This window comes from Danio aesculapii, chromosome 17 (genome assembly GCF_903798145.1).
Source record: "Danio aesculapii chromosome 17, fDanAes4.1, whole genome shotgun sequence".
Lineage (NCBI taxonomy): Eukaryota > Metazoa > Chordata > Actinopteri > Cypriniformes > Danionidae > Danio > Danio aesculapii.
The window spans coordinates 1,034,391-1,059,588 of record NC_079451.1 but is presented as its reverse complement, the minus strand read 5'-3'; the positions used below and the strand labels follow the sequence as shown (position 1 = coordinate 1,059,588).

The 25,198-nt window shown below is 37.7% G+C and overlaps 1 protein-coding gene across 1 annotated transcript in view; it reads left to right on the top strand.

Moving 5' to 3' along the window:
- The window catches only part of esrrb (estrogen-related receptor beta), an 85,836-nt gene that overhangs the window by 43,606 nt on the left and 17,032 nt on the right, over positions 1–25,198 (top strand). The window contains exons 3-5 of the mRNA XM_056477660.1: positions 3,599–3,715; positions 21,816–21,926; positions 23,979–24,140. Coding sequence (XP_056333635.1) covers positions 3,599–3,715; positions 21,816–21,926; positions 23,979–24,140 — 390 coding nt within the window. The remainder of the gene's footprint in view (positions 1–3,598; positions 3,716–21,815; positions 21,927–23,978; positions 24,141–25,198) is intronic.

Below are 25,198 nucleotides of genomic sequence, written 5' to 3'. Positions count from 1 at the left end.
CTTTTGTTTCAGTAATATTTGGTGATTTCTAGTAGGTAGTTTGAGTGTTTTTTAAAGCTCACAGATTTTACGTATTTAATTTATGATAATTTTATTGCATTTATTTTACTTTATTTAAGCCTTATTTGAGTTTATGAAAGGATCCAATAGTATCTCTTTACATTAACATGAGTAAAACACGAGCATACTGTCATTTCTGCCAAACACTGTGTCACGTTGCTATCAGGAGCGTCTTAATTCATTCATTCATGCATTCATTCATTTTCTTTCAGCTTAGTCCCTTTATTCATCAGGGGTCGCCACAGCGGAATGAACCGCCAACTTATCCAGCATATGTTTTACACAGCGGATGCCCTTCCAGCTGCAACCTAGTACTAGGAAACACCCATACACACTCATTCACACACACTCATTCACACACTACGGCCAATTTAGTTGATCAGTTCCCCTATAGCACATGTGTTTGGACTGTGGGGGAAATCGGAGCACCCGGAGGAAACCCACACCAACACGGGGAGAACATGCAAACTCCACACAGAAACACACACTGACCCTCAGTCCCATACACAGTGTAACTTTCCTCCTCCGTACAGTACAGTACAGTACAGTGTGTCGTATAGCCTTTATCCTGCACTTCAGTTTTCAGTGATCGGGAGTGAATAAACGAAGCGAGCGCATAGACATTCAGAGCACACGCATCAGGAGAACAAGAGTCTGTCTGCCGCTGTCGTCCTGCATTTATCCGTCCGTCTGTCCCGCCATTACCCAAACACACGTCCTCATTGAAATGCCAAATCTACACGCAGGACATCAAGCACTTTACCTATTGTTCCCGCACAATGCTCCTGAGCGCAGGTATGGAGCGCCGCGCTGAATAATGCATCAGTGACTGCTTATTATGTGTGTGTACAGCTGAAGTCTGAATTATTAGAATTATTTTCCCTAATTTCTGTTTAGCGAAGATTTTTACTCAACACATTTCTAATCATAGTTTAAATAACTGATTTCTAATAACTAATTTCTCTTATCTTCACCATGATGACAGCACATAATATTAGACTAGATATTCTTCAAGACACTAGTATTCAGCTTAAAGTGACATTTAAAGGCTTCACTAGGGTAATTAGGGTAAAGTTAGGGTAATTAGGCAAGTCATTGTATAACAGTGGTTTATTCTGGAGACAATCCAAAACTAATATTGCTGAAGGGGGCGAATAATATTGACCTTAAAGGGTCTTGAAACGCTCCTCTTTCAGTTCAAGTCTACCTCAGAAGGTGGCTCACAAAATCAGACAAAACAAATGAGACACAAACCGTGAGGAGACGCATGATTTTAGTTTACAAAGTTAAAATGCAAAGAAATAAACAGTAATTTAATATCCTGCTGCATGTGTTATTCGTAATTTCATATACACATAACCTCTATTTGTTCTATCATTATAAAGGTAATCGTGTTTTTATAAACACTATGATTGAGGAGGACTTCTCTCCCCTAAATCCCCGGGTCTGAATGCAAACACAGTGGAGCAGTACAGCAGGTCTCTTTCCCTGTCTGAACATGGGAACACAGCAGCACAGATATAGGCGATGTGTCTGAATGGTAACGAACTCAACTGATAAGTTCATTCGTTTTCTTTTCGGCTTAGTCCCTTTATTAATCCGGGGTCGCCACAGCGGAATGAACCGCCAACTTATCCTGCATGTTTTTACGCAGCGGATGCCTTTCCAGCCACAACCCATCTCTGGGAAACAACCATACACACTCATTCACACTCATACACTACGGACAATTTAGCCTACCCAATTCACCTGTACCGCATGTGATTGGACTGTGGGAGAAACCGGAGCACCCGGAGGAAACCCATGCCAACACGGGAAGAACATACAAACTCCACACAGCAACGCCAACTGACCCAGCGACCTTCTTGCTGTGAGGTGACAGCACTACCTACTGCGCCACTGCATCCCCAACAGATAAATTATTGTATTAAATATATTTTAACACCATTCAGTCAACTTACTGTAAATACAGAGGATGATGATTTACTTAAGACTTTAAATGACTTGCTGTTAGTTCTTGATTCTAAAACAACTAGAAAAATTTATTAATATATTTATTTGATTATTTATTCCTTTATTTGATTATTAATTTATTAATTTGATTCTTAATTATGTATTTATTTATTCATTTGATTATTGATTAATTAATTATTTGATTATTTGTTTAATATTTGTTTATTTATTCGGTTATTTATTTGTTTATTTATTTATTAATTTATTTATTTGGTAATTAATAAATTAATTAGATTCTTAATTATGTATTTATTAATTTAGTTGATAATTAATTACATTTATTATTTGATCATTTATTTGTTTATTATTTGTTTATTAGTTATTTATTTATAAATAATGTTTAATTAATTAATTTATTTGTTATTTGATTATTAATTAATTTATTTATTATTCATTTGATTATTTTTTATTTATTGATGATTTATTTATTTATTTGATTATTAATTAATTTATTTTTTATTATTTATTTATTTGATTATTTATTTATGTACTTTTTATTTATGTGTTTGTTTATTTATTTATTTTTTAATTTTTCCTAAAACAACAAGTCTCTGCCAAGGAGGTCAGAAAAAAAAGTGTTGTTGTTTATTGTGCTGACCATATTGGCAGATTTTTTATATACATGAACTTATTTCAAAAAGATAAAGTCCACCATTCTCCAATTCTCGTACAGCTCTCCTGACAAAAATGCTTTCTGCAAACCAACAGCTTTGCTGTATCAGCCCGGACAGCATCGTGAGGAAAAACATGCAACAAACCGTGCAGATCATGGAAACAAATAATATACAAGCCTTCATAAACGGTTAAATACTGTGCGCCGTGCGTGGACGCTGTCTCACAGCCTGGCAGGTCTGTCTTGCCTTCGGAAAAAAGCACATGCTCTCATGAATAATTAAGAAGCAGGGTCTTCTCATAGGATAAGAAAACTCCGCTATGAATAATGAGAACCTGATACATCTTTCCTGAACAGGCAGACGAGCGCTACCTCACTGATTTTGATCCCACCACAAAATTATTTTAAACCCGGAAGATGAAATTAGCTGACAATAGCTCAACATTATTCAGTTTTCCCCACAATTAAAGCTAGCAGATGCTAACACTGTCTCAACACACACACACACACACATCTGTTAACATCTCAAAAACAGTACTCCAGGGTGTCCTGAACCTTCAAAATGGTTTTAATAAAATAAAAATCTGCTTTTATTGTAGCAGAAATAAAACAAATAAGACTTTCTCCAGAAGGAAAGATATTAGAGGAAATACTGTGAGAAATTCCTGAATCTGTTGAACGTAACCTGAGGAATATTTGAAGAAGATTCACAGGAGGGAGAATCATCCTGACTCCAGCTGATGTGCATCTGTACTGCTGTCTCTTCTGCTTCTCGAGTTTCTTCATCTTCAAATGGAGTAAAGGATGATTTCATGAATAGACTGATTTATAGAGCGTCCCGTGATGCCTTTGATGGATGCGCTGGGTTGTTTGTGTTTTGATTGGGTTATTTGTTTGTGTGTGTCTGCGCAGGTAACATCGAGTACAGCTGTCCGGCCACCAACGAGTGCGAGATCACCAAACGGAGACGCAAGTCCTGCCAGGCCTGCAGATTCATGAAGTGTCTGAAAGTGGGCATGCTGAAGGAGGGTGAGCGACACACACACACACACACACACACACACACACACACACACACGTTCATGCGCACATTTATGCACACACTTACGTACTCACACACACACACTCACTCACTCAGGCGCGTGTGTGTGTATCCGCAGTGTTTCTCATTGATGTGTGAGTGTGCGTGTGTGTTGCTCTAACAGAAGTGTAACTGTACGCCGGCTGGACGCTTCGCTCCTCGACGTATTGATCCGCTAAATGTTTTCCGAACATCTCAGCTCTCTTCCTGCGGATGCTTCTTTAAAGTCCTGCCCTCTGACAATTAAACAAACACACACACACACTCGTCCTGCTTTCTCAATTTTCCCTTCTATTGCCTGCTCCTTTACACACACACACACACACACACACACACACACACACACACAGTAAAGCTTTACAATAAGGTTTCGTTCGTGAATGTATTTACTAGCATGAATGAATAATGAACAGTATTTATTAATCAAGATTTAATAATGAGTTATTAATATCCACAGTAGTGTTGTTATCATATTACTAGTTAGTTAGTTACTATTAGTTAATGCATGATATTTCAGTTACTGATGTTAAGCAGGATTAATCACACTGTAATAAATGCTTTGTTCATTGTTTGCTCTTGTTAGTGAGTACATTTATCACTTGATTATGTATTTATTTTTATGTATTTATTAATCATTTATTTATTTATTCATTTATTTGATCATTATTAATTTATTTATTTGTAAGATATCTTTTATTATATATTTAAATATTTATTTATTTATTTATTTATTTATTTATTTATTTATTTATTTAATTAATTATTTATTAATTAATAATTTTTTCTTAAAACAACAAGTCTCTGCCAGTGAGGTCAGAAAAAAATATAAAAAATAATTTTGTTTATTGTTCTGACCACATTGGCAGATTTTTTTATATACATGAACTTATTTCAATTTATTTATTTATTTTTTATCAGAAAAGAAGACATTCATATCTATGCATTTATAAATCAATATAAATCAGTGTGCATGTGTGCGTGTGTGTGTGTGCGTGTGTGTGTGTGTGTGTGTGTGTGTGTGTGTGTGTGTGTGTGTGTGTGTGTGTGTGTGTGTGTGTACACGTATGTTCAAAGTGAAACAGAAACCAGTGTGTACGAAGTGCATGATGGAATTTGTAGTCCATATAACGGTGGATTTGTAGTTCTTCAGCGAATTGTGTGATCATAACAGGGACTAAGATAAAAAAAATTAATGAATGAATGAGCTGCTTTGGAATGATAATTTACAAATAAACTTAGTATACAAATGAATGTAAAATAAACAAATGAATGTGTAATATACAATTAAACTTATAGTACACTGGTTTAAATATTAAGATACAGCAGGAAGAATAAGTATTGAACAGCATTTTTCTCAGAAAACATATCTCTAAAGGTGCTGTTGACTTTCCCTAGATGTTAGTAACAACCAATGAAATCCACATATGCAAAGAAATTAAAACTAATTAGTTTACAAATGAAGTTATGCACAATAAAATGAAATGACGCAGGGAAAAAGTATTGAACACATGAAGAAAGGAAGGTGTATTCCGGCAGTGAAAGCCCAGACAGCAGCTGAAATCTCTCAGTAGTTCTTCAGCAACCCTCTGCCCTTCCTCAGTGTAAATGAACATCAGCTGCTTCAGTCCAACATCTACATTAGCAGGAGGATGAAGATGAAACCATTTCAGCTAGACAATGATCCTAAGCACAGCCAAGGAGACTCTCAGATGCTTTCAGAAAAAGAAAATCAAGCTGTAGAATGGCCTAACCAATCACCTGATTCTAATCCAATTGAGAATACAGAATAAAGCTCAGATTTGATAGACGAGACCCACAGAACCATCAAGATTTCTACACTCCGTTAAAGTCTGTGAGGAACTCACACCTGAGCAATGCATGTGGCTTCATCCTCCATATGAGAGGCGTCTTTATATTATATTAAACATTTAATATTTACATTAAACACATTTCAGTAGTTCAGGACTTTTCTCATTTCACTCTTATACACTCATTAATCAGATTTGTTTGGTTTTTTTGTTTTTATGCTTGTATTGTTTGTGTTTTCACCAAAATCTGCTTCAATTCCATGTCAACAGCTCCTTTAGAGATACTATTCCCAGGAAAAATACATGGCAATGTGTTCAATACTTATTTCCCCTGCTGTATTTGTGCCGGAAAGCACATAAACGCATAGTAAGAATCTGCTCCTTCTCATTGTATGTACACTCGTGTGTAAGATGAGATCGTGTGTGTGTGTGTGTGTGTGTGTGTGTGTGTGTGTGTGTGTGTGTGTGTGTATGTGTGTGTGTTAGCGGCTGGATTTAAAGCCGCTCTGAAATGGTTTCTGCTTCAGCCACAATCCATCTGTGCCTGTGAAAGCTCTTCTGTCTATATGGAGCTGAATGAAGTAACGGAATCTCTCCACTGCACGAGACGCCGAGAATGAATCACATTACTAGCTGATGAAAAATTAATGCAAATATATTATCAGGAGGAATAAGAGCCCAGAAAATAGGGAGAGATTGTCAGAAATGAATCACCTTTGTCCAATGGTGCTTAAAGGTACAGTTCACCCAAAAACGTAAATGAATTTAATGTATAAAAGTCAATGGTTACAGGTTTTTAGCATTCTTCAAAATATCTTATTTTGTGTTCAACAGAAGAAAGAACTTCTTAAAGGTTTGAAACTAGTATAAAGAATGTAAATGATGACAGAATTTGTCATTTTGGGTGAACTATCCCTTTAAAACAGTAGGATGGAGGAGCTACACATACACACACACACACACATTGTAGATTTAGATTGACAGACACACAGCTGTTTTCTGTAAATATAAATAAGTATGCTTGTAATTTGTTTTTATACATATTCACTCCCCTACAAAATCATCACAATCAATGTAAAAGTTCTGAAAAACTAAATAAAGCAGCTTTTCCCAATATCGTGCAGCCTTAGTCAGGGTTAGTTCGGGTGCTGGAAATTCTTGAAAATGCTCATATTTATTTGACTGTTTTCAAGGTTTGAAAAGGGCTCAGATTTTGGATAAAGTGCTTGAAGATGCTGCATTAAAAAAGTAATTTTGTTGCTTTCATAATCATATATATTAGTGAATAGGTAATCATAATGAACTTATAAGGAACTAAAATCAAATAAATCAACAAAAACAAAATGATTAGATATTATTACGGCTGATGATGCATTTAAACTATACATTTTAGATGAAAGATTACAAGTAAATAAAATTTAAGAGTTTTTTTTTTAGTTGAACGCAGAGGAAGATATTTTGAAAAATGTTGAAAAGCTGTAACCATTAACTCCTATAGTATTTGTTTTACTACAATTGAAGTCAGTGCTTACAGATTTTCACCTTTCTTCAAAATGTCATATTTATTGTTCAACAGAAGAAAGAAACAGTCATAACCACTTTAAAGGAGAGAAAAGAGTAAGTAAATGATCATTTTTGGTTGAACTATCCCTTTAAGTTATTATTTTAGTACTTCATCTGTGTTTATGTATACTGTATACAGACAAAGTCAGAATTATTCGCCCTCATGTGAAATTTTAAATATATTTTCAAATATTTCTCAAATGATGTTTAACAGATTCAGGAATTTCTCACAGTATTTCCTCTAATATTCTTTCTCCTGTAGAAAGTCTTATTTGTTTTATTTCGGCTAGAATAAAAGCAGTTCTTAATAGTTTTAAACTCATTTTAAGGTCAATATTATTCGCCCCCTTCAGCAATATTGTTATACAAACCGCTGTCATACAATGACTTGCCTAATTACCCTAACTTTACCCTAATTACCCTAGTGAAGCCTTTAAATGTCACTTTAAGCTGAATACTAGTGTCTTGAAGAATATCTAGTCTAATATTATGTGCAAATATTAACAGCTGAAAATATAATTTATGTGCAGTTCTAAGCATACAGGCTCCTGACTCTTAGATTGTCTGATTAATAAATACAGACTGGGTTTGTTCATTAAAGGCCGTTTCTGACCTGTTTTCTTCACTATCTGTCCGCATTATGAAAATATGTTGGTCTGTTTGGCAAATGAATGCGATGTTGTGAAAAGCATCTTGCGGGCCGTCCTGCGTCCTCCTCAATCACAAGGTCAGAGTCAGTCTCTGTTGCGACGCGACGTGAGCGACAAATCAATCAGCTTTTCAAGGCCACAAGCAGAGGGTCACTTCTGTAATGACAAAACCGGCTGTCCACCAAACTACCAATCCGAAACCTTCAGACACACATTTACATATGAGGCTTTCATAACTAGCTGTGTTTCAGTGCAAAGATGCAAATTAGAGTTATGCACTAAAGTGGAATATTGCATGAAACATTCGTGAATAGAGCAGAATCAGAAACCAAAGAAGATGAAGATAAGAGACGAAACGCAAAGAACTTAATTGGTGTGAGACATAATCTTCGTAATTATATTGACATAATCATCAATGTTCATCAGACATTTTATGTTTATTATTTAATTGTAAAAACATATTTGTGATTCTATTAATGCAGAATTTGTTATTTAGGGTGATTGATCATTACTTGACAATGCAGCCCACCTTTATCGGTGTAAAATGCATTCAAACAAACATCTATACAAATGAAAAGTAACACTGGTGTATCCCAGAGATGGGTTGCGGCTGGAAGGGCATCCGCTGCGTAAAACATGTGCTGGATAAGTTGGTGGTTCATTCCGCTGTGGCGACCCTGGATTAATAAAGGGGCTAAGCCGAAAATGAATGAATGAATACTGGTGTATTTAGCAAATGCTCAGATGCAGTTTATGTGCTGGTTAGTGTAAAAACCAGCAACACCACACTGTCAAACACAGCCAACAGAGGCTCATTCTGAAAATGTACCCCTATATACATTTCTGGAGATCGCCAATTATGTAGCCAGATGTATGTATGGCTGCATTTCATCTGGAGTGGTATGACGCCATTCCTTTTCACGCTACCAGCTGACCGCTTACCTCCGTATGGACGGCTTTCCTGCTGTTACCAGTTTGTCCAGTGGCTCGCCGCATACATCAGAGGACTTGTGACGTGGAGATGAGTTGAGCGTGACGACCGCGACGAAACAAAAACAAAAGCCAAATGATTAAATAATCGAGCAAATAACAGCGTGAGAATGTGGTGAGATCTGAAAACGTGGTAAAAATCTGGTGAAAATCTGGCTTTTCTTTTTCTGGATTGCTTTTGAAAACACTATTGGTTGGGTTTAGGGAAGGAACTCAGTCTGTCGAGAGCGGCCTCTGGGGGATTTACACGAGAACAGCAGGCGTGAATGGCACTCGCAAGAGAAATTTGAGATCTGAAAAAGCGTACACAGTGGCCTCTGGTGGATTCGCGAAAACAAAATCCTACCATCTGGGACGTATTTGGCGCTCTCCAGAAATGTATGCAGGGGTGCGTATCCATAATGAGTTGAACACAGCTCTGCACATGAAGGATGATGGTCTGATTCTAAACACCAGACAACTGAATTTGGCGTCTGATAACTAAGACGAATTATACCACAAATTATATATATATATAAACACTTACATCTTTAAGACAAATTGCAGGCACAGCCAACACCTTTAAATGAAATTTTGTTTCACGATCTCGTAATGCACTCTAATGAAAAATGTTTTGCATCTCCAGCAAGTTTATGCTCGGATATTCCCTTCAAATATACAATTAATCCATTTCACTTCTGCCTCTTTTGAAGTTTCTGTGTAAGGATGCCTGTCAGCCTTTACATCTGAACACACAACGTCTACATGCAGGATAGCTTCATTGTTCAAATGCAGAAAAAAATGAAAGGTGCCATCGTCAGCTGCTTTGCTATCTGTTTACAAAAAGGAACAGGAGGAGTGCGGAGTCTATATATGGCTGGTTACGTATAAAGTGGCATGAAATGAACACCTTTTAATTATGCCACATAAATACCCTCAATTTGTGTTAACACTTTACAATAAGGTTTGTTTTAGTTGATGTTAGTTATTGTATTTACTTAGCTCACATTAACTCAAAGTGCATTATCTAATGTTAACAAGTATAACATAACAAGTAAAGCATTAGTAAATGTTGAACTATGATTAATAAATGCTGGACATGTATTGTTCATTATTAGGTCATGTCAGTGAATATATAAACTGAAGTGAACTGATGAAACCTTTTTGTAAAGTGTGACCTAGAAAACGAGCTGCATGTTTTTCTTTTCAACCTGTCAGAGATGGCAGACACAAGACAAACCGAACTAAACACAAAAAAATGACAAAGTGAAAGTTTAATCTAATGTAAACATTTAAAAAAACAACTACTTTTTATTTAACAGGGAATCTTGGAAACTAAAGCGTATCACAGTTTCCAGAATAATCTGAAAATCATCATGTTAGAGTGATTTCTGAAGGATTGTCTGTGTGACACTGAGCTGAAAATTCAGCTTTAAATCACAGCTATGACTTACATTTTATTATATACTTGCACAGTAAACAGCTGTTTCACACTGTTATAACATTGCACAATGTTTACTGTATTTTAATTAAATAAATGCAGCAAAAAAATCATATTAAAACATCTTAATGACAATTCATTATGAATGTATGGCCAAGCTACTGTAGATTTGGTCAAACAGTGGTGCGTTACTATTTTTTTGTAACTGTGTCTTTATTTTATTGTCCAAAATGAATATAAAACATTTTACGACAGTCAGAAAAATACTTTTAACAATTACTCCCCCTTTTATTTATATATATATATATATATATATATATATATATATATATATATATTTATATATATATATATATATATATATATATATATATATATATATATATATATATATATATATATATATATTTATTATCCTGTGATTCCTGATGTGCAAATAAAGGGGTGAGTGGAGATATATATATATATATATATATATATATATATATATATATATATATATATATATATATATATATATATATATATCTCCACTCACCCGTTTATGTGCACATCAGGAATCACAGGATAATAAGTATAGTTTAAGCCAAGATATTTAATAAAACAGATTAAATTTGACCTTTGTATTATCAAATGAGAGTCCACGATTTCCTTGATTTCGCAAATATAGAGTCATAGTGAATATAACCAGTGCTTAAGTTCGTTACTATTTAAATCACTTAATAAACATTTACATTAATACACATACACTGCTATTTGAACAGTGTTATTAATAATTACATTAATATTAATGTGCTATGGATGTTTGTAATGCATTTCATTCATTTTCCTTCGGCTTAGTCTTTTATTTATAAGGGGTCGCCACGGTGGAATGAACCGCCAACTATTCCAGCATATGTTTTACACAGCGGATGGCCTCACGTATACACTCTCATACACTGCGGCCAGTTTAGTTGATCAATTCCCCTAAAGCGCATGTGTTTGGACTGTGGGGGAAACCGGAGCACCCGGAGGAAACCCACGCCAACACGGGGAGAACATGCAAACTCTTCACTGAAATGACAACTGGGCCAGCTGGGACTCGAACCAGCGACCTTCTTGCTGTGAGGTGCCAACCATAATGTACCGTAATGTATTTATAACACGTAATTCTCTAACTACTGCCCTCTCGTCATGAGAAAATGACTTTGATGAGTAATGATAGCAGAATGATCCTAAAGCTGATAAGACTGAAGCAGGATGTTTTGAGTCGCTTCGTTCCCTCAAACAGGAAGTGATCAATACCACGACTCAGATGTCAGGGACCGCAGGTTTTTTTTTCCTCTGATCAATGGAGGCGAATCGGAGCTGGGAAGAAAAGAACAGATACTATTGAGAGATTAGACTGACGTCACCGAAGACTCTAAGCCCACAGGACTTCGCTTTCCGTCTGCTCGAAATGACATGCGCAGAATCAGGTGTTGATCACCAATTGGTGCGTCAGTTTTTTGGTCTGATATACAGAGTGTGTGGTGCTTTAAAGGGGAGCTAATATGCAGAAATCCCTTTTAGAAGAGGTTTAAACCCAGCTATGTGTCAGCAGTAGGTGAATATCTCCAGCTTCTAATGGTCAACATGAATTAATTGAATTAACTTGATTAAAACAGTCTGCAGAAACACTTTGATTGACATTCTCCCTTTGCATGATGTCATCAGATGGAGAAAGCCCCGCCCACTAGTGACCATCTCTCCCTCATTAGCATAAACAGCCCTGAGTGAGAAGCAGCCGTCTGTCCATTAGTGTTTTGACATGCTGAAGATAATGTCAGTGACTAAGAGGCATTATAAATCTTGAATATCTGCCGCTATGCTGATGCACAGGCATTTGTAGCTCCGCCCTCTTCTGAAAAGAGCACAATCTCATTTGAATTTAAAGCGACAGTCACCAAAACGCCACATTTAGGATCAAAGCCTAAAAGGGTCAGTTTCAGAGAGTTATAAGACATTATTAGTGTGGTATTTTGAGCTGAAACTTCTCACACACACACACACTCTAGAGACATCAGAGACGCATTTTACATGTTGCAAAAAGGGGCATAATAGGTGCCCTTTAAGCCTTTATTATACATTATTAAAGTCAAACGTATCCGACACGTACTAACATGATCTTTAGCCATGAAGAGTGCTTTTATATTTGTATATCATTAGCTAAGCGTACGATTAATAAATACAGCATATACTGTATTGTTGGTAGCTGCATTAGTTGACTTACAACATTTATTAATGAATTTAAATTCAAGATTAATTGAGCACAAGCACATTATTCATGCATTGTTTTCAACCCAGGCTTATTCTGATTACGCACCCCTGTATACATTTCTGCAGAGCGCCAAATACTTCCCTGGAGGTACATTTCGAATCCACCAGAGGCCGCTGTGTATGCTTTATAGATCTTAAATTTCTCTCTCGAGTGCTATTCGAGCCTGCTGTTCCCATGTAAATCCACCAGAGGCCGCTGTGTACGCTTTATAGATCTCAAATTTCTCTCTCGAGTGCTATTCACGCCTGCTGTTCTCACGTAAATCCACCAGAGGCCGCTGTGTACGCTTTATAGGTCTCAAATTTCTCTCTCGAGTGCTATTCGAGCCTGCTGTTCTCTCGTATATCCACCAGAGGCTGCTGTCGACTGACTGACTGACTGACCGACTGACCTACCCTTCTCCTTCCCTAAACCCAACTGACAGTGTTTTCAAAAGCAATCCAGAAAAAGAAAAGCCCTGGCAGCCGCCTGATTTTTACCACGTTTTCAGATCTTAACACGTTCTCACCATGTTTTTTTTTTGTTTATTTTATTTTTGTTTTTTTCTTACCTGCTTTCTGGAACCATTCTTCGCCAGATTCGAACCCCATCATTGGTCAACTCCACTCTGCGTCTCAAGTCTGACGTTTGCAGCAAGCCACTGGACAAACTAGTAACAGCAGAAAGGCTGTCCATACGGAGGAAAGCGGTCAGCTGGTAGTGCGAAAAGAAACAAAAGATGCTAGTGGCGTCATACCACTCCCTAGCGTTCATTTTAAAGATGTACGTACCTCTGGCTACATAATTTGGGATCTCCAGAAATGTATATGGAGGTATGTATTCACAATGAGCCTGTGTTGATAGTATTGGTGTGTGTGAGACACCAAATGTGGGGACATTTTTTTTTTGGTCTCAATGAGGAAAATGGCTCGTAAATCAGACAGAATGGAGTATTTTAAAAATGTAAAAATGCTAATTGTTTCCTTTGAGGGTTGGGTGTGTGTATGTGTGTGTGTGTGTGTTTCCCTCGCGGGCCGCTCTGAACAGGTGAGAGGATTAGCACAGGCGTGAACATGTGTTTTCCACCAGAACAGTGCTGGACGAGGACGACATGCTGTAGATCATCTCTGCAGAGAGACAGATGACTGATCTCACACACGCACGCACGCACGCACGCACGCACGCACGCACGCACGCACGCACGCACGCACACACACACACAAGTCAAATCACACGTCTCATACAGGAAAGATTATCAATGACATTGCTGAAGTATGATGTGTAGATGAAGGAGATCTGGACATGTTGAGCACCGCAGCTTCTGCAAAAAAAAGAAATGAGAAAGTAAATATAGTACATTATGATTTCTTGCCAGTATTATTCAGTCTGTCACTGATCCACAGGGCTGATTTGAAAACATTTTGTTGTCTGCCATTTTAAAATCCAAGCCATTTTACAGTCTAGGATGTTACCAGATACTTGTCTTTTAATATTTTAAATATTCATATTCTCTGAAATTAAAGTGCTAATTCTTATCTTTTAAAGAAGAAAAAAAATGAACATTTGGAGTATTTACATGTCAACGGTGTATTAAAACATTCATAATAGTACGTTTAAGGTTTCTGCATAGACAACAACAGTCAAATGCATACTCTACCATTGTTGTTTACATGTCAAGAAATAAGATCAGAATCAGCTATGCCAACTTCATCAAACATGAGTCAAATTCAGCTCAGGTATTTTTACAGCTGCTTTACAGTAGAATTTCACGCAAGAAAAGCACTGACCGGCCACTTTATTAGGCACACCTTAGTCCTACCGGGTTGGACCCCCTTTTGCCTTCAGATCTGCATCAATCCTTGGTGGTGTAAATTCAACAAGCTACTGGAAATATTCCTCAGAGATTTTGCTCCATATTGACATGATAGCATCACACAGCTGCTGCAGATTTGTCGGCTGCACATCCATGATGCCAATCTCCCACATCCCAAAGGTGCTCTATTGGATTGAGCTCTGGTGACTGTGGAGGCCATTTGAGTACTGTGAACTCATTATCATGTTCAAGAAACCAGTCTGAGATGATTGGCGCTTTATGACATGGTGAGTTATCCTGCTGGAAGTAGCCATCAGAAGATGGAGACTATTTCTGTTTAAAGGAAGATTTTCTTCAACACATTTCTAATCATAATAGTGTTAATAACTCATTTTTAATAACTGATTTATTTTCTCTTTGTCATGATGACAGCACATAATATTAGACTAGATATTCTTCAGGACACTAGTATTCAGCTTAAAGTGACATTTAAAGGCTTAACTAGGGTAATTAGGGTAAAGTTAGGGTAATTAGGCAAGTCATTGTATAACAGTGGTTTATTCTGGAGACAATCCAACACTAATATTGCTGAAGGGGCTAATAATATTGACCTTAAAATGTTTTTGAAAAAATAAAAACTGCTTTTATTCTAGCCAAAATAAAAAATAAGACTTTCTCCAGAAGAAAAAATATTATCAGACACACTGTGAAAAAGTTTTTGGGAACTATTTAAAAAAGAAAAAAAAATCACACAAGGGCTACTAATTGTGACTTTAACTGTATATTTATTTTCATTAAACTCTTAATAAATTAATTCAATTCAATTAAACTCATTATTTTGATCAGCTGTTCAGATAGCAGGGATGGTACAATACAATATTTGCAGTGTGAAGTGTCTGTCTGAGAAGCAAGCGATCGTAGCTCTGTGTGTGTGTGCTGGGCTTGGGCCGCACAGGTGTTTTGGGGTCAGATGTTGGCCCTGCGGTCGCCTCGCCATTTCTCTGGAAATGCTCCTGATCGCAGGCCCGTCTGACAGAGTGCTGACCGGTTCAGATGCGGGTCGCCGGCAGAAATGAAAGGCAGAGTTCAGGACGCGGCCCTGCGAAATTTCCTGGCTAAAAACAGGTCAGGCTAAGCTCCCCGAGACCCTGCCAAACATCCCAGCCACGCGGACACTTTCCCCCGCGCACAGATGACAGGCACCCGCAACAGGTGACACCGCCCAAAATAAGGGCCCCTGCCAATCCTGCGGCCCCCGGCCCTTTAGCTTGTGGTTTCAGCGAGAGGAAAAGGAGCCTGCGGTCATGGGCCCTAAGGATAATCTGCCGCAAATGTTTAGCGCTCTGGCCGTAAGCCCTCGCTCTCTCTATCACACCGCCACGCTCGCTTTGAAGAAAACCACACTGGAGATCTGCTGGAAAACACTGGCTTTCTGAACACTCACTCAGTATAGTCCTCTGTATAAATATAAAACACTACACACACTCTTATTGTCACGTGCCACACACTGAACTGTTATTTAGTTAGTGTATTATCAAAGATTTCTGCTGCTGTAGTTAGTGATTGGAGCCGTGAGGTTGTGCTCTAAACCAGTTTCCCAACCCTGTTCCTAAATGCACACCTACATTACACATCTTCATCCTCTCCCTAATCAAACACACCTGAATCAACTCCACAGGACATTAAAAGAGACGCCAAAACCTGATGTTAACGGCTCAGATAAGGGAGACATCAAAATATGTACTGTTGGTGTGCCTCAAGACCTCCTGATTCACAGATCTGTCCATTAAAATCATCAGTCTCTGTCTGTCCATGACCCTCTTGTTCCGCGTGTATCGGGAGACTAGATAGTGCCAAGGTTTAATTCCTGTCAGCATCTGTTTAATTATGGCGGTTACTGTTCTAATTAAAACAGGCACCTATGAACCTCAGAATCTCCATCTCTACACCTCAGGACAGCGCTTTAGTCTGCAGAGCGATTTACAAGCATCGTAGATGGAGATATATTTACTTGAGATACTTTTACTTATTTCATTTATACTTACACGACTGCAGACACTGAAAAACACCCTGATTTATTGCATTTACTCATTTTTTTTAAGGTAAGTGGCTGTAAACTATTTATATGGGCTGAATTTCAACAAACAAATGACTTGTAGTAATGTTCAGCGTCATTAGTTTGTTGAAATTCAGCCCATATGCATTGTTTGCAGCCACTTACCTTTGAATAAAATGAGTAAATTCAATAAATCAGGGGCATTGCTAGACATATATATATATATATATATATATATATATATATATATATATATATATATATATATATATATATATATATATATATATATATATATATATATATATATATATATATATATATAGTGCATATATATATGTGCACCAAAATATTTATTTTAAATAGACAAAAGTATTATTGTTATTATAAAATTATTCAAAATAATTAATCCTAAATGTAACCCGAAAATAATCATTTAAGAAATCTTTTGCATGAATATTAACTTCATTTGAATGTAATTCTGTATAGTCAATTCTATTGAACACAAAAAAGATGTTTTATAAAATCATCAGTTTTTTTAGACTTGACACGTGGCAGAGAATCAGCTTTATTAAGTTTTACCTCCCTGACTTGTCATCACTTCCCTTATACAAAAACAATCTATCAGGAGGCATGCTTAGTAAAGATCACCATCATATTATTTAAGCTTTAGTTTTGTCGACTGCGTGCTGACATCTCCGCATAAAAGATTGTTAACGCCGGTTTTGCAACGCGTTGGCAGCGGGTGTTTTTTTCGGCATGCGTGTTAATAACCGGGACTCGCACCGGGAGAAGAGCAGCGTGTCAGGGTCTAGCAGGAGCCAGGAGGGGTGTGGGAGGCGGGCGGGTTTGGTTTTTTCTGCGTGCATGCAGAGAGTTTGCTTTTTGACTAAACTACATTGGTTTCACCAGCGTTGTTTGGGTTGCACATAGAGAGTAACGTCTTTATTCCGGGATTACCACTCTTAATAAATACACTTGCATATGAAGTGATTCATATCTCAAAGCATTTACTGGGGCACTGGCGATGTTTGCTGGGGCACGTGCCCCAGTAAGTTGGGTCTAGCGACACCCCTGCAATAAATCTATTCAGTGTAAGATGTGAGGTTTTGGCATCTGAAAATTAGAAATCTAAATGAGTGGAAATAAATAGATAATAAATAGAAAATATGAGGTCAAAAAATAAACAATTTAAAGGGGAACAAAAAATATTCATAATACTTACTTAAAATGAGTTGAAACAACACAATTCTGAAGGTTTTATGAGGGACAACTTAATCTTTTTATGTTCAATCAGTGTTGGGCAGCTACTAGCTTATCTACATTTCTCAGTAGCGTGGCGGTAGCGTCGCTACTTTATAAATCAAATAGCTTTTCAGTAACGAAGCTATTATTTTAAGCAGGTAGCGCAGTAGTGTCCACGCAAGCTACATTTACCGATCGCGGATCAATAAGTCACGGTACCGACATTCACGGAGCTGTGAGGCCAGTGTCTAGCCGATGAAAGTAAATCCATATGATGGCGAGAATGGGGATTTCTTCTTCTTCCAGTTTTACGCTGGTCGACAACAAACTTTTTGGTGCGTTACTGCCACCTTACGCTAATGTTTTTGAACTACACAATAGTAAAGTACTTAAACTAGTTTGCTGTGGTACTTTTTTATTATATATATATATATATATATATATATATATATATATATATATATATATATATATATATATATATATATATATAAGAAAAAAATATATATATATATAGAAAAAAATATATATATATATAGAAAAAAATATATAACCTTAAACTGGCACCATATACATTAGTACTACTCTATTAGTGAACATATGTCGCAGTAAACCAGATATATGTCGCACTTTAATGTAAGAATTGCATTTAAAAATGACAATTCTGTCATCATTTACTCATTCTTCACTTGTTTATAACCTTCATCAGTGTCTTTGTGCTGTTGAACACAAAGGAAGATATTTTGTAAAATGGTGGAAACCAGTAACAATTGACTTAAGTAATGATTTTTTCTTTGGAAGCCAATGGCTAGCAGTTTTGAACATTCTGCAAAATATCTGCTTTTTGTGTTTAACACAAAAACTACTTTGAAAAATGTTTGGAAATCTGTAACCACTGACTTTCATAGTATTTGTGTCTATGGAAGCCAATGGCTAGCAGTTTTGAACATTCTTCAAAGCATCTTCTTTTTCTGTTGAACACAAAGGAAGATATTTTGAAAAATGTTGAAAACCTGTAACCATTGACTTCCATCGTATTAGTTTTTTTTGCTGAAAGTCAATGGCTAGCAGTTTTGAACATTCTCCAAAATATCTTCTTTTGTGTTCAACAGAATAAAGAAACTCAGAAAGGATTGATAGCACTTGATAGAGGAGTAAATAATGAGTAAATGTTCATTTTTGGGTGAACTATCCCCTCAAGTCGAACCAGTTGGGCTAAATTCAAATGATATTTACGACATGTTTAGTCAGTCCAATCTTGAGCGTAATTCGAAATCATTTTACCTCCGACTATCAATAAAATATTAAAAATCATAGTTGGGAGAAATGAGATTTTACTGCGACTTAGCAACCATCAAATGATCTGCCGGAGTTTGCGAGAGAGAAGAGGGACCGCGGGGACCGGCGGGTAATTAGGTTAGTGGGTTGTCAGTGTCAGGAAATTGAAAGACAATCCTAATCAGATTTCTGTTTCCAGGGAATCAAATAATTTGTATAAGGAGAAGAAATCTCCCGATTCGGGCTCCTAAAAAGATAATGCAGTTTGTTGTCGCGGCTCTTTGTTGTGTCACTTTTGATGAAACGGACTTTATAATTCAGATCCATTGTGATTAGCAGTTCATATTCTGCAGCATTTTAGGAAGCGTGTATGTCCAGGCAGATGAGTGTCTTGTCGAATGAGCTTTTCTCTGTGTTTTCCGCTTTAAAGTCAGTGAAGAGCTTTAGAGGTGTTTAACTGCTCTGTTTTTCAACAGTATGTGTTGAAAAAGACCATGTTTACTATGTTTCCTTCTTCCTCCATCTATATTATCACAGGCCACTTTATTAGGTACACCTGTCCAACTGCTCGTTAACGCAAATTTCTAATCAGCCAATCACATGGCAGCAGCTCAATGCATTTAGGCATGTAGACATGGTCTAGACGATCTGCTGCAGGTCAAAGCGAGCATCAGAATGGGGAAGAAAGGGGATTGAAGTGACTTTGAACGTGACATGGTTGTTGGAGTATTTCAGAAACTGCTGATCTACTGGGATTTTCACGCACAACCATCTCTAGGGTTTACAGAGAATGGTCTGAGAAAGAGGAAATATCCAGTGAGCGGCAGTTCTGTGGGGGCAAATGCCTTGTTGATGCCAGAGGAGAATGGCCAGACTGGTTCCAGCTGATAGAAAGGCAACAGTATCTCAAATAACCATTCATTACAACCGAGGTCTGCATCCTGCCCTGTATCAACAGTTCAGGCTTGTGGTGGTGGTGTGGGGGAGATTTTCTTGGCCCATTAGTACCAATTGAGCATGGTTTCAACACCACAGCCTACCTGAGTATTGTTGCTGACCATGTCCATCCCTTTATGACTACTTTATGACTGTGTGATGCTATCATGTCAATATGGAGCAAAATCTCTGAGGAATATTTCCAGTAGCGTGTTGAATCTCTGCCATGAAGGATTAAGGCAGTTCTGAAGACAAAAGTGGGTCCGACCCGGTACTAGTAAGGTGTACCTAATAAAATGGCCGGTGAGTAAATTGTCTGTAGTGTACGAGTGTGAATGAGAATGTATAAATGTTTCCCAGTATTGGTTTGCAGCTGGAAGGGCATTATGCTGGATAAGTTGGTGGTTCATTCTACTGTGGCCACCCCGGATTAATAAAGGGACTAAGCCGAAAGAAAATAAATGAATGAATGAATTCGTGAAATGCCTCTAGAAATGAATATTGTGGACATGTTGTCCATCATTAGTTCATTTCTGACCATGGTTTTGGATTTGCCTGGAGCTACACAAAAAAGGCATATTTTCCATTAGAAAGTGCTAGTAGATGTCTCAAATAATTATATAAAACGTCAAGTAACACACTGAGTTAAACACACCTCCGCAGTCTCTAAAAATACAATCATTTTACTGTTCCACAACTACGATTCATCACTCAAATTCGAATGGAATCCACTTTATTTGTTACCAACACACTTTAAATTCAGTGCAGTTGTGTGGTTTTCTGCTTGTATGTGCAGAAGCTCATATTTTCTAAAGCAGCAGGTCAGATATTACAGGTTTAGGGGAGGTGAGTAATGGACACGTGTTAAAGCACTCTTATCAAATAATTGACTAATAAATAAGATGTAAGTGTGGCGTTTATTGCGTGTGAGTGTGTGTTTGCTACAACATGCTACAACTGATTTATTCATGATTTTACACATCGACTGCTCAACACCTCTGCAAAAATAACCTTTAACCCTTTATTGGGAGGAGAACCCAGGGTGTCCTCAAAAGTCTTCAATTTCGTAAAGGTCTTAAATTCACTGAAGTATTCTTGAATAATGTTGAACGGGCTTTAATTTTCCTTCAATTAATCTGCCAACAATCCATCTCAATAACACCTTTAACAAGACTCTATTTACCAATATGGTTGACTTATTTTAATAACGTGTTCAACATTTCTCAATATATCCCAGCAGACACACAACATCATAAGACGTTAATATTAGATCATGCAAACTCCACACAGAAATGCCAACTGACTCGACTCGAACCAGCGACCTTCTTGCTGTGATGCGATCATGCTACCCACTGCGCCACCGTGACACCCGTTTAAGTAATATTCGTATTGTAAATCATACAGAGGAAGAGTTGTTTCATTGTTGATGTAAACTGGCTGGCGTTCAGTGTGTGTGTGTGTGTGTGTGTGTGTGTGTGTGTGTGTGTGTGTGTGTGTGTGTGTGAGCCAGTGTTAAATATTCATCTGTTTATACGAGTGTGTGTGTGTGTCGGTGTTCACATATGGAGGCCTGACACTTCAGTCACACACTGAGAGCAGCAGCGCCACATGCTGACTCCTGATCTCGCTCTCCGTCCCTCCGTCTGTCTCCAGCTGCGCTCGCGAGAGTGTGTGTGTGTGTGTGTGTGTGTGTGTGTTGCTGAATCTGTCAGCTCTTTCCTCGGCTTCAGTTTCTCTTAAAGGAGAGATGATTTATTTACACTCTGATACTGTTACTGTAGACGCGTGTGTTTGCGTGGATCTGTGTGTGTGTGTGTGTGTGTTTGTGTGTGTGTGTCAATACTGACTCCAATGCAGAGTATATTCAGATTTATTATTTTTTTGCTCATGTTAGCACACAAGCAGTGGAGATTTTCTCATGTTTCTGTCCGTTTTGATCATAAATGAGATTGAATGTGTTATTTTGAAGTGTGTGTTATGTGTGTAATCTGTTGTGTTTGTGTGTGATCAGGTGTTCGGCTAGATCGGGTACGAGGAGGACGACAGAAGTACAAAAGGAGAATGGATGCAGAAAACACAGCTTACCTGGGGCTCACACTGCCACCGCCAGCCAAAAAACCATGTGAGACACACACACACACACACACACACACACACACACACACACACACACAGACACACACATATGCATAAACACATACACATAAACGCTCAGGTGCACAAACACACACTCTCAGGCATAAACGCATATACATGTGCATAAACACACACCCACATACATAAATGTATGTATACACACACAAACACATAAACATACACAAAAACTTAACCCCCCCCCCCCCCCCACACACACACAGACGATTTATTTTTACAGTTATAAATATGTAAGTACATGTACATGAAGTACATGAATATATTAATTTAGATTTATTATATGACAGAAAAAAATATATATATATACACTCACCGGCCACTTTATTAGGTACAACTCCAGTACCGGGTCGCACCCCTTTTGCCTTCAGAACTGCTTTAATCCTTCATGGCGTAGATTCAACAAGCTACTGGAAATATTCCTCAGAGATTTTGCTCCATATTGACATGATAGCATCACACAGTTGCTGCAGATTTGTCGGCTGCACATCCATGATGCCAATCTCCCGTTCCACCACATCCCAAAGGTGCTCTATTGGATTGAGCTCTGGTGACTGTGGAGGCCATTTGAGTACAGTGAACTCATTGTCATGTTCAAGAAACCAGTCTGAGATGATTGGCGCTGACATGGTGCATTATCCTGCTGGAAGTAGCCATCAGAAGATGGAGACACTGTGCTCATAAAGGGATGGACATGGTCAGCAACAATACTCAGGTAGGCTGTGGTGTTGACACCATGCTCAATTGGTACTAATGGACCCAAAGTGTGCCAAGAAAATCTCCCCCACACCATTACACCACCACCAGCAGCCTGAACCGCTGATACAAGGCAGGATGGATCCATGCTTTCATGTTGTTGAGGCCAAATTGTGATCCGAGCATCCGAATGTGTCAGCAGAAATGGAGACTCATCAGACCAGGCAACGTTTCTCCAATCTTCTATTGTCCAGTTTTGGTGAGCCTGTGTGAATTGTAGCCTCAGTTTCCTGTTCTTAGCTGACAGGAGCGGCACCCGGTGTGGTCTTCTGCTGCTGTAGCCCATCCGCCTCAAGGTTGGACGTGTTGTGTGTTCAGAGATGCTCTTCTGCAGACCTCGGTTGTAACGAGTGCTTATTTGAGTTACTGTTGCCTTTCTATCAGCTGGAACCAGTCTGGCCATTCTCCTCTGGCATCAATAAGGCATTTGTGCCCACAGAACTGCCGCTCACTGGATATTTCCTCTTTGTCGGACCATTCTCTGTAAACCCTTGAGATGGTTGTGCGTGAAAATCCCAGTAGATCAGCAGTTTCTGAAATACTCAGAGCAGCCCGTCTGGCACCAACAACCATGCCACATTCAAAGTCTCTTAAATCCCCTTTCTTCCCTATTCTGATGGTCAGTTTGAACTGCAGCAGATCGTCTTGACCATGTCCACATGCCTAAATGCAGTGAGCTGCTGCCATGTGATTGGCTGATTAGACATTTGCATTAACGAGCAGTTGGACGGGTGTACCTAATAAAGTGGCCAGTTAATATATATGTATATAAATATGTGTATTAAACGTTAATGTTTGGTTTTTTAACTTGTTTTTCGTTTGTGGTTGATTTAAATAGTTTTGTTGTTTTTTGTTTTTGTTTTGCTTTGTTATTGTGTGTTGTTACACTTTGTTGTGTTTATCTTTTTTGTTCTGTTTGCCTTGATTTGTTGATTTGAGTTTCCTTTGGCTTTGTTTAATTGGCCTTCTTTGTTGTTGCTTTAATGTTCTGCCTTTTATCTTTGTGCACTGCATGTTGCTTTGTTTTGTTTTGAATTTCAGTTGACTTTGTTTAATTTAGCTTTGTTTGTTGATATACTTTTTTGATTTGCTTTTTTTATTTTGCCTTTGTTTCGATGGACATTCCTTGGTTTTCTTTGTTCTACTTTATTATTTAGTTTTTGCGTAGTTATTGTCTGTTGTTTTGCTTTGGTTTGGGTCTTTACCTTAATTTCCTATTGAACATGTTTGAGCATTTCAATAATCTCCCCTGTCTGTGTGTCTGCAGTGACGAAGATCGTGTCTCATCTGCTGGTGGCAGAGCCGGAGAAGATCTATGCCATGCCTGACCCCACCATGCCCGAAAGCGACATTAAAGCGCTGACCACGCTCTGTGACCTGGCGGACCGCGAGCTGGTGGTGATCATCGGCTGGGCAAAACACATCCCCGGTCAGACTCACACACATCTGCTTCTCATCATCACACAGCACTACATTACTGTATTACCGCATCTAAATAGCCTTTGCAACTGAAAGAAATACACACAGATCAAAACTCTAAATCATTCAGCCTCCTGTGAATTTTCAGAGCAGAGCAAGGAGATTTTCACAGTATTTCCTATCATTTATTTTCTTCTGGAGAAAGTCTTATTTGTTTTATTTCGGCTAGAATAAAAGCAGCTTTTAATTTTTAAAAAGGTCAATATTATTAGCCCCCTTAAACATTTTTTTTAATTCGATATACAATGTAGTTACCCTAGTGAAGCCTTTAAATGTCACTTTAAGCTGAATACTAGTGTCTTTAAGGATATCTAGTCTAATATTATGTGCTGTCATCATGACAAAGATAACAGTTATTAGAGATGAGTTATTAACACTATTATGGGCAAGACTTTATTTTGATGGTCCCTATTGCACATTTTATTAAAGTTGCATTGTAACTACATGTCAGTTAATTCTCATTTGAGTATTAGTAGACTTTCTGCTTAATATCTGCTGATACTGCTCCTTCAACAGACATTTAACTGACTATAAGAAACTTAACAAGTAAACATCAACTTACACTGACCCTAACCCTGACCCCAACCCTAACCCCAACCTAACAGTCTACTTCTATCTAATGGGAATTAGTTGGTATGTAGATGCAATGCAACTTAAATTCAACAAAATGCATTGAAGGGACCATCAAAACAAAGTGAAACCCTATTATGTTTAGAAATGTATTTTAAAGAAATCTAACTGTTAAATAGAATTGAGGAAAAATATACTTCAATAGACTTCAACTGTGTGTCATATTTATGCATTACAAAAAACGCTTGGAGTTTTTGTCTTGTTTCTAGTCCAAATATCTAAAAACTAGACATGCAAAAAATATAGTCTTGCTGTCAGAATTGGGTTTTTTTTTCTTAAAAAGAGCTAAATAATCTGCTAATGGTGTGAGGAAAACAAACCTGTTTTTCCTTTTCACATAATATTATATTGCTAACCCAATCGGCTGATTATTTAGAC